Source organism: Eurypyga helias, unplaced genomic scaffold, assembly GCF_000690775.1.
Source record: "Eurypyga helias isolate BGI_N326 unplaced genomic scaffold, ASM69077v1 scaffold20091, whole genome shotgun sequence".
NCBI lineage: Eukaryota > Metazoa > Chordata > Aves > Eurypygiformes > Eurypygidae > Eurypyga > Eurypyga helias.
This window is the reverse complement of record NW_010229160.1, coordinates 17102-28834: the sequence shown is the minus strand read 5'-3', so window position 1 is coordinate 28834 and position 11733 is coordinate 17102. Positions and strand designations below refer to the sequence as shown.

General features: G+C 38.4%; 1 protein-coding gene across 1 annotated transcript in view; it reads right to left on the bottom strand.

The window, feature by feature from the left end:
- Window positions 1-250: 250 nt before the first annotated feature.
- The window catches only part of LOC104516094 (autophagy protein 5-like), a gene marked incomplete at its 5' end in the record, with an annotated part of 25509 nt that continues 14026 nt past the window's right edge, over window positions 251-11733 (bottom strand). Inside the window, one exon of the mRNA XM_010160305.1 lies at window positions 251-1266. Coding sequence (XP_010158607.1) covers window positions 1130-1266 — 137 coding nt within the window. The remainder of the gene's footprint in view (window positions 1267-11733) is intronic.

Sequence of the window (11733 nt, the reverse complement as noted above, 5' to 3'; positions counted from 1 at the left end):
CAATCCAATAACCTAAAAATACATCTGCTAAACTAAGGAAAAATCTGTGCAATGGGATTAGAAGCTTCCAAATTTCAGACCGATTGCTCAGGGACCACAGTAGAAAACTAAACTCAGATGTAAGGAAGTATTAGCTTGGAAAAGCCTCAGCTTTCCAAAATTCAAAATTATTAAAAAGCAATACATCTGTTCATCATTCTACAATTTAACTGTTTTCTAGTCTATGGGAATAAACAGCGGGATACAATCGTTTGCAACATATGTTTACTTCTCTTTTTTTTTTAACTTTTTAAACTAAATTAAGTAAATATTCTTACAGAAAAAAACCGTAGATGAGCACAAAGAAATGCCATGACAAATCCTGAGACGAATTATCCTATATCATTGCTAGTCTATGAAAACCGGTTTGAATAATAAACATAGCAGAGTATTCAGTGACAGCATACAAATCAAAAGTATTTGTAAATTATTAAGTTGTGCATGTTTTTAAATGACAAAACATGCTCACGGGTTTACTTTAAAATCTCTCACTGCTTGTTATCAAAGTTAAAAGATCATTTGCATACCAATACACATACTGTAAACATGAACTTCTCATTAAGGAAAGATGGGTTTACAGTAATTTGATCTTTTACAAAAAGCTATTGGTAACTGAATCGCTCAGTGTCTAACTTTCTAGAAAATTAAACCAATGTTTCCACTCTCAAAGTTGAAACACTACCGCTTTAGGAAACAGCCCTGTTTATTTGTTAATCAGAAATACAATCAAGTGGCATATTTCCATTTGCTCTTTGGCTGACAGTTTCAGCTTCATTATATTTTACAAGAAAACAGCAGACTTGCAGAAGTCCTGTAAATTCTTTCATATCGCAACTGATTTAATTACAGTGGTGAAGAAAAGCAGCAGTGATGCAAAATAAGATCAGCCCAATTGCCCTTATCTGATGAGGGGATCTCTCTTCCTGTTTGGCTTGCAGCAGTGAGGAGGACTTCTTGTTTTGTTTCAGTTTTTGTTGTTTTTTTTTTTTTCTGGTCAGGCTGCCTCTGTCAAGACTGACAGACACAAGAAGTTGACATGCCCTTATAATTCCAGATTGAGAATGATCCTCATACCAGAACAGCTTGAGTTTCAATCAGTAGGTCTGGGAATGATACCAATGTGGAGAAAATTATCTGGATAGCTCATATGTTCACTTAGCCACTGTATGGGTGTTTCCAGCATTGGCTCGATTCCATGAATCATCACTTGAGTCTTCTGCTCTCCATCTAATTCAAAGAAAAAGAGAAACCACTAGTATACGATTCAAAGTTCACAGAAAGATTAAACATTTACTTATACTTAATTTACAGTACATTTAATTGGTGCTACAGAGTTTAACATTTAACAGAATGAAAAGTGGAAAATATTGGTATGGAGAAAGCTGAGATTTCTATCATCTAAAACAGAAACTTTGAGTTAAAATTAATTTCAAGAAAAAAAAAAGGGTTAAAATGAAAACTTAATGAAAGTGCCATTATTCTTCTTCATTAGTTGCATTTTTTCCCTCCCTGCAGTGATCACGGCTTGGATGTACCTTAACTGTGTTGACACCATCTCACCCAGCTATAAGCTATATGAATTTCACACAGATCATGCTCAAGATGTTGAGCTTCCTCAAATGTACTAATAAAGCTGCATTCTTAATACTGTGATCTCCTGAAAGAGCTGGACTCTGTGTAATACGTCAAACGTAATATTCCTTAAGTAATTTTGTTTTGCTTCAGGAATAATTTGCTGAATAATTTACTGAAGTCCCTAGCAATATTTCAGAGTTACTCAGAAAGCTGAGTTGGCACCAGCTTCTTCTCACTTAGTTTCATCTCTCGGAAAAGCTATGTTAGCAAATGATTCCCAGTATGACAAGAATATTTTCTAAGAATATTTCAATTCTTTTTATTTATACTTGTCCCGGAGGATCCAAGTACTGTGATCCTTTGATTCAAATGATGGGAACCAGCTAAAGCAACTGACACTAACTGTCATAAAATGAACTAAAAAAAAACCCCAAAATGAAAATTTATTTCAGAGCCTTGAGATGCAAAGAACATCTGAAATATGCTCCAAATAATGGGTGTATGTGTGTGTGTGGGGGTGGTGTGGGGGGAAGTAGGCCGTGACCTTTTACCGGTTTGATATTACACTCTGGCATCCTCACATGGACCCACCACAGTGAAATCCATATTCAGTGTTCAAAAATATCACTGCCTCCTCTAATTGACATTTTAGGCCCCCTCTCAACTGTCTATATTACAGAACAAACCACTGTGCTCCCCACGAATTCCATGGAAAAGAGCAGAATCTAGAAGTGAAAGTACCATTTGTGGCTCTTCCACTCAGCTACCCCAGTCGCAGCTTAATTCCTCTTTTAAAACACAGATAAAATCCTACTAGTTTGGTAATCACAATGATTTGACAGCTGCTTGAAGACGACTGGATTATAAACAGGTATCTATGCCAGCACAGGCTAAATTAGAGTAGGAAGAAACATCCTTGAATATGCTTTTGGCTTCACGCTAGTAATAATTCTCCCTACAGAAGCAGTTACGTTTGCCTAAAATAAAGCATTATACATTAGTTACACGTTACCCACATATGGTATCATATGCTGTACAAATCCTTGATTAAATATATAAATATATTAAATATATCAAATTCACTTTATCACACTAAATTAGGCATAAGCAATCGCTGGCTTCTGGTTTTATTGCAGACAGGTCAGAAGAACGCGGCACGTCATTTAAAAATAAACTTCTGACATTTCCAACCAAATCAGGAATTTATTGGGCTGAAACATTACCAGTCAGATTGTCAAGAGTATAAACACCAAAAGACCTCAGAAACCAAATTTTTACACTGAGAAGTTAGGGAACATCTAAATATTTTAATATTAAAGGTAACTCCCAATATATGTATTTAAAACTTTGAAATTAAAATCTGTGGAATTCCATAAACTGGCCACAGGGTTTGCGACATTTGTTTACATTTCATAGTATTATTTAATTTTCAGCAACAGCTGGTTTGCATACACAGGTGGCAGAATGCTGTTTCAGCATCAGTACCGTGCTAGCCACCATACACAGCTGACTTCTTCGCAAACACTTGCTCACAAAGTCAATGAAAAGCTTTAGAACCTCGGTATCATTTTCTTGTCATAGGAGAAAAGGCTTGTAAGTGATAAACGCTTTCTTTGGCTCTTCTTTTGCTGTGTGACAGCATTTCTGGATGTGTGTGCTTGTGCGTACTAGCTTGATTGCCCCTTGCTTAAAAAAGGAAATGGAGTTAATCCGGGTGTCCCCATTCCCTGCTCCCTACCCAGCTTTGTCCCTTTCTCATACAAATCTTTTATTCTGTTCCTCAAACTGAGAAAGTATGGGAGGTCAGTGAAGAATTTACAGTTTAATCGAAGTCTAAATCTCTGCATTAGCATTGTTTGTGCTTTAGTATTACCTCTGACAAAGCATCACTTCTCCCTAATTCCTTTTCCCCTTGAGGCTTGACTAAAAGATCTTATCTACCAATTCTGTATTTACTGTAGCCTTCTTCCACAAAATCCATTGTTTTTACTTTAGCATTCTTCCCTCCTTTTGTTACTAGGCACCATAAACTCTCACTTAAGTCACATTTACACAAAATTTCCTCAACTTCCATGTTTTCAGTAACTTCCCCATTTTGAATCACAGAGTCTCTCTCCTTTAGATGGCTCCTCTGCTTTATGTAGCACAAAACTGTCAACAGCAAACACCCTGAACAAAATATCGGATAATATTCTTGTTTTCTCAACAGCTGCCTAACTTGTATCCACCATTACCACAGTGATCTGGGTTGCGGATGATTTGCCAGCCATCATGAAGGCTTCATCCACCCGGTTTGTAGATATAATAGATTTACGTAAGCCTTTTCCTTCCATTACCGTTCAGAGTCTTAGGAGTTGTACCTTACTTTGCATGCATCTTCACACCAAGTGCTGCCCTCTTCGTCCCCACCCCGTATCTATAACGAAGAGTCTTTTTAGACTGACAAAATGCCTCTATAAAAGCACACAAGTTACTAAACCCAATGTATATTTAAATGAGTGGTGTAAGCTTTAAATGACTTAATTACAAAGAAGATTAATGCCATTATGTCATTGGACCAGGCCTATAAAAATTAGGCCAAATAATTCTGCTCATCTGCAGTGCACAGGGTCCACACCTAATAACATCACTACTGTCATTACCCATGTTACAGCATTCAGGAATGTAGTAAAAACCCCATGATTTCCTCAAAACCCAGAAGTTCAAGTTTTCCAGTCACCTCACTGACTTTTTTTTCCTTTTTAACATCATGGTAGAACTGGGTTACATTTTAGCTGTCATATGACCTAAAGACAGTTTCTTCTACTCAGTTACAAATTAATCTCAGGAAGAAGATGAAGTGGAACTATCAGAAACAACAGAAAAATAAAAGCATAGCTGGTGCTGGTTCTGGCTGGGATAGAGTTCATTTTCTTCACAGTGGCTGGTGTGGGGCTCTGTTTTGGATTTGTGCTGGAAACAGTGCTGACAACACAGGGATGTTTTTGTTACTGCTGAGCAGTGCTTACACAGAGTCAAGGCCTTTTCTGCTCCTCACCCCACCCCACCCATGAGCAGGCTGGGGGTGCACAAGCAGCTGGGAGGGGACACAGCCGGGACAGCTGATCCCAAGAACCAGTAAGACAGAGAAAGAACAAAGAAGAGAAAATCTGTAGTCTTCATAGAAGGTAGGAAGATGTGCAATGTCATGGTAGCACATGGCAAGTTTTTCTATTTCCTTCAGCTATATAAGTTATTGCGTGCAAAGTAAACCACTCAATTAGGAAACAAAAGAATTTCATTAGCTTATTCAGCATCAGTTCAGATTGTTACACATACCCCTAATGCAATCTAAATACATTTTTCTACTGAATTATATTTTTATTTAGAAAGAATCAAAGATGGAGGGAAAAGACTGTTTCTGAGACAGATTCAAATGCCTAAAAGCAGAACAGTGAGAAGGCACTATTCCTGACAAAGGTACATATTTCAGCCATTTTTCACTCAGATTAGCACAACGCTGCAGCTACATACTCCCTTTCACCTACACAAGACTAGCTCCTCTAGCCAGACTACATCCACCATGTGCCACTTAAAATTCTTTAATGGGATGAAATACCTCCCTTCTGATTTGTGACCTCTAGCAATCACTTGTCAGGGCAATTTAGCTGACTTAAATTCTTTCACTGATAGACAATACAAGCATAATCAGGATTTAGCAAAAATGTCCCTGGAGTACTTCAGTTGGAATCCTCTGTATCCAAGTGTCCTGGACAGCAAGCCCCAGATGACTACAAGCCTGTAGTCATCAAAATGGACAATGCAGAAACCGCAGCTTCTTACTCAGGGCAGCACCACCTAGAAAATGTGCTTTAAAACCCTGAAAAGGGAAACAGAGACTGCGCGTGCTCCAAACTAGGAGCAAACAACGTGGTTCTTGCATGACACAAGGCCACAGGACTACACTGGAGAAGGATTACCAAAAACTGTAAAGAGTACATAAAACTAAGGAAAGTATCATGCAGTAGCAGCCTGAGGAATAATGCAACAGAACTTGTTTCCAGCTTTTTTAGCCGTGATATGGGCCATAAACATTTCCTTCCTTATCATCTTCTGATGATATGATCTATTCTTAGATCACATGTTCTGGATTAGATGATCCTAAAGGTATTCCTGACAGTAGGTTATACCACACTGTAGGAAAACTCATCTTGGGTCAGTGTTAGAAGGAACAGAGTTCTCCTTTTGTGGTCACGGTGTGGCTGCTTTCCTTTCCACCTCTCCTGCTCCCCAGATTACCTATAAGTAGCCTGAAGCAGCCAGAGCACCCCTTGATAGTGTGTGCGCAGCAGCTGGTGTCTCGGACATCCCTCTATCTGAAGAAACACACCAACATCTTCACCAGGAAGACCTTCATTTACCTCTTTAGGATCTCTTAGGAAATTACAAATACACAGTTTTCAGAAATATGCTTCACATGGAGATGCAACCACTAAATGAGTTACTGATGGATGCTGCAGTCTCAATTTTTAAAGCCTAAAGCTGGGTGGGGCTCAGCCCCTGGCAAGCAAAGGTGGAAGTTTCCTTCTGGAAAGCTAGATTTCTGGTCTAGCACAGAGGATTGCATATGAAATTATGTGCAATTACTTAAAAAAGACTACACTCTATTAGCAAGCACATTCAAAGACTATGTACCACAGGTGCTAAGAAAGAACTGGACAATGGCTGAAATTATCCTTCCTCTCTCTAGCCACCTCAGGTTGGATAGTCTATGACATACAGAGAAGAGACAGCCCCAGACAAACCTCAGTCTAAAGTAGTACTCCAGTGACTTCTGCACCAGTAGCAGAATATAAACTAACAACCACTTGATGAACGTACCTTACTTCTTGCACTTTTAACTAGGTAACATCTCAAAAAAGCTCAAACTCTCAATACTGTCAGCAATGTTTTGGTCTGATACAGGGATCTTTCAACTGCCAGCACTAACAGTATCTAGCTCTTCGACAACAACCTGTCCAAAACTGAAAACAGCTCCAATGTCTGATATTAAAACTGACAGTGACTGGATATCACTTACAACAAAGCAAGCTTCACAATTATTTTCATTGCATGTGCTACAAAAGTCACATGTGCTAATAAAATATCCATAAACTTAAAAAAAAAAGCTAAGGGGTATTTATAAACACGTTCACATCACTTTTGTAATATTTACTTTAGCCAGATACCATATCTTTTTTGATTTATGGCAAAATATTTCTTTGCTCAGTGTACAAGCTGAGCTACAGAATGAATTCAAACTATCTACAAATCAAATATTCACACTCTGCTTTTCTTAAGTATCTTTAAAAAAAAAATTGCAAGTTAAAACATTATTTCAGGCTTTTCCATTCATAAACTCAAATCTAAGTGGAACACTTCTGCAATCGGTTTCTGACACGTGTATGTGTAACAGCAACCAAAGTACAGAAATATGGCAAGATGTTCAGATTCCACAGTAGTGATGACCTCTATATAAAGGTCTCAAATACAAATGCAAATTTATGTTTTAAATAAATCTTACCAACTCAGCTGAGTACTAACAGATACTCAATACCTATGCAATTTTATGAGAAGCACTTACAAAAAGAGTTGAGCTTGGTCAAATGAACACTTGGTCTATGAATGAACTCACACAAATAATTCAGACAGCAAACACTTCAGTTCTCCTATACAAAAGATTTTATACTTAAGAAATGATGACTTCAAGGTCTAAGATTCACAGAGTGGAAGGGGTTGGAAGGGACCTCTAGAGATCATCTGGCCCAACCCCCTGCCAGAGCAGGATCACCTGGAGTAGGTCACACAGGAACAAGTCCAGGCGGCTTTGGAAAGTCTCCAGGGGAGGAGACTCCCCCACCTCTCTGGGCAGCCTGTTCCAGGGCTCTGTCACCCTCACAGTGAAGAAGTGTTTCCTCATGGTCAGGCTGAACCTTCTGTTTTCCCGTTTATGGCCATTGCCCCCAGTCCTGTCACTGGACACCACTGAGAAGAGCCTGGCCCCATCCTCCTGACACCCACCCTTTAGATATTGATAAGCATTGTTAAGATGCCCCCTCAGCCTCCTCTTCTCCAAGCTAAACAGACCCAGCTCTCTCAGCCTTTCCTCACATGGAAGGTGCTCCAGGCCCTTCATCATCTTAGTGGCCCTGAGCTGGGCCCTCTCCAGTAGTTCCTTGTCCTTGAGCTGAGGAGCCCAGAACGGGACACAGCACTCCAGGTGAGGCCTCACCAACGCAGAGTAGAGGGGGAGGATGACTAAGGTTACTACACATGCTATTGAGCAGGGTTTTTTTTAGTTAAGGTTTTAAAAATAGGACTAAAATGTTCATATGAGTTTTCAGAAGCTTCACACTAGCCTATTTCAGCCATCACATCCCAGGCTTTCCTTACTTTTCTGTGAATTCTACCCTATTGCAAAAAGGTGCCTGCTCACCACCGCAGTAGGCTCCACTTCTATAAGTGACTCATTTTCCATAGCTATCTTCACATACTTTTGAGGTGCACTTCAATCACACAAACTACCAAAATCCTTAGTCCCTTCCTCTCCCCTAATTTGGAAAAATTACCAATTTAAACAAAACCACAGATGATATATTGGATCACAATCAGCAAGATACACTGTTCAGTATCCTCTGACCAAGAACAAGAACACAGCAAATAAGAAGAATCTGCAAAGCCAACTCTGAAATAGCCTAGCCACAACAAAAGGTTCCTCTGACCTCAAAAATTTAGATGCTGATACATGACATGAAAACAAAGGATTGATTTTTCCTTCCTACCTACGTATCCCACCAGCCACTGATGCTGACTGCAGGTGAAGAACTCACACCCAGAAATACATGGTCAATGCATCATTCAGAAGAGTCTCTTTCCTCAAAAACATTCTGTTTCTGTAATAATTACTGTTCCAAACACAAGATGTGGTTTGGAGAATAAGAATTTCAGTTCCTGGATATAATCCAACTGCCCAATGTGAATATAAATAAACAATCAGGTAGATGTGTCTAACTGGCAGCAACAACAGAATATCTCTCGTTAACAGTAGTTAAGAGCTCAGTTGATCAAACGGAAGGTCACAGTTTTCCTAAATGTATGTTCCCAGCTCTGGATATCCTTGATACTTACACAGATACACCAGAGAGCTTTTAACTATGGCAAGTTCCTGGCCTCAATGACAACTAATGGTAAATAAAATCCACAACTTGGTTTAAAAATCTTTTTTAAAAGGAACGTTAATTTTTAGTAGGTTTACTGAATGTCTCCTTACAGATAACAAAACAAGAGTGCTTAAACTTTATTTTCTAACTCATTATTTTGATTTTTTAAATTCTTCTCCAAAATAAACAGTTCAAAACATCAGTCTCCCTCCACCCTGGAGTGTTTTGTCATTCATATTAAGTGTCTCAATTTCACCCTTACAGCACCTTGATGTCACCTTACCAGAGCCCCTCATAGGAACTACTACTTCCTAGCCCAAAATGCTAGGATAGAACCAGACCTGTATCAACCTCAGCAAACTCTGTTCTTGCAGAGTACTTGATTACAAAAGCCTAACTCCAGGCAAGACATCTCAAGTATTCCTCCACTGCGACACTGTCATCAAGCCCATATTCACTGATATAGCCTTAATTACTGCTGCAGTTCTTAACATGGCTTTGACACAGGCCAATTGGCTGATCTCTACGTGATCTCATGATGTAGACATCTCCTACCTGAGTTTAGACATTTATGACTTAAAGGAGTGGAAAGAAGTTTCTCTGGCACAGTTCTCAATACGGTTAGATTCCCTGGATTATATTCCAACACAGTCCTAGCTTTCTGTATCCCCAAAATGAAAGGAGATGAGTATGCAACATAATCATCTACGTTAAGTATCATTAAATACAGAGATCAAATCGAATACTTGGCATCACCCCTATTCATCATTTTCTTCTCCATCCAATTTTTCCTCTCTCATTATTTCCTGTCATCTTCTACCTCATGTCTAGCCTCAAGTTATACAGCCACATTTCAGAAACATATTAAAAAATATGGATTAAACTAATCACAAGAAAAAGTTTATTACACTTTGAAGCCGTTTATGACAACTTGGGTTACACTTCTAATCTCATAGCAGCCGGAAAGCATGTAAAACAACTACAACACTTATTTCTTTTTTTAAAAAAGTTTTTAGAGAAAGTGAATTTGGCCTCAAACACCAGCAAGTCCAGGATGCCTGAGCAGACTATTTTTAACAAGTTCTCTATGCAGTCCAAAAGAGTTAACAGCGACAAGTAGCCATCAAAGATAACCAAGGGGGGTTTGCCTCCTGTAAGAAAGTTCACGCGGCTCAACAGAAAAGCGCATAGAGGATGGAAATGAAAGCTTTACTTAACTAAACTCTGTTGTTTGGTTTTAATTTTTATTCTTGTATATTTAATAGAAATTTTTAAATGGGGTTGTTCTAATAACTCCCAAACTTAATTTATGACTCTTGAATGCATGACAAATTGAGCCCAACTCATCCAAGATATGTTTTCCATTGTTGAGAGAGATCACTTTTAGGGGTTGTCAAGCTTTTTTAAAAAGTAGGCATCTTGACTGACAGTAAGTTAACCCTTTCGTGAACCATGACCTTAGATTTGAGGTTTCCCTTCCCTCAAAACTGAGTAGAACTGACCTTCAGAAATGAAGGCTGTCTCTGTATCGAGCTAGGGAGCTAAATGTACTCAGTATGGTTCTTGAAAAAAAACCGACACATTTGATAAAGTTTTTTCTCCAAAGATTGGTATAAAGCAGATCAATTTGCTGTAAAAGACCTCTGGTTGCTAATAGTTAGTGAGATCTTTTATAATGTCATTGTTTTCAACATACTGTTATGCAAAACAATTAAAACGCACATTCTCTATACAATGATAGTTTATATTCCCTGTGCATATGCACATTCATACACTTTTACAGGTTTTTAATAGCATTCTTGAACTTTCAACCTCTATTTTACTTCAATTTCAAGTTACTATAATTCACATCATGCCTGCAAATATTCTTCAATTCTAATGGCCGTCCATCTTTTATAATGAACTTTTCAGCTAATCAAATGATGATCTATTCCTAGCAAGGCAAAGAAGGATTATTACTGTTGCTGCAAAATGACTGTCAACAGAGGGAAGACCGGCATGTTTACTTGTTTTCATGAAGCCATAATGCTAACTGTTAGTTTATCTGCCCAGTTTAATAAATCAAACCCAAAAGTGGACATTAGGACATAATTACAGTTTAAAAACATTTGCCTGAAAAGTGATAAGCAATATATACAGATCAAAGGCTTAATGGTTGCTATTTCATGTTTTGTACCTTCCCCCCATTTAACTGGAGAAAAATTAACTGGTTGTGCCTTTATTTTAAAATGCTACTTCCAGCAATATTATGATATTTAAAAAGTAAGCGCTTCACAAGCAAACTGTACCTGAAAATGGAGATGAGCTATTCAAATCAAGCCCAAAATATGGACAGTTCTGTTCTGTGTCTGACAAGTTCTTCAACCTCTGCTATGCTGATCAGTAAAAACCCGGCTAATTGAATCCATCGATGTGAAAAACCACAGGCTCAAGTCTGTAGCGCATACATCAAGCTGAAGGATTTCTGCTTCAGCCATGGCGGTAATAGTCAGTCGGGTCAGGTCAAAGAGGGTTAAAGCGAGTCAGGATATAGCCAAAGGAATACATCAAACACTGATTTTAAAAGGGCAATTAATCTTAGGCAGAAATGCTTCCTGGGGAATGAGATCTCAATCTTAAGAGCACACTACATGATGTAGCAGTAAAAATGTACATATACAAGCTTAGAGAGCTTTCATCCTGTGATCACAAACAGAAGGGGAGTGCTGTTTATCAGAGAAATACAAACCCTTGCTAAAATACTTACATTAGCTTCTTCCGGGCCCCTTACTCATTGAAAAATAAATTCTTTAATGAGCAGGCAATAGAGTTTGCACACATGAAATATCTTTTTCTGTACACGTACTGTATGTTCTTTTGAACAGCTAGTAGATTAAAGCATTTAGGGATCTCTACCATAGTAAAATTAAAGAATTTAATCTTGAAAATTTCAGGAAAGAGT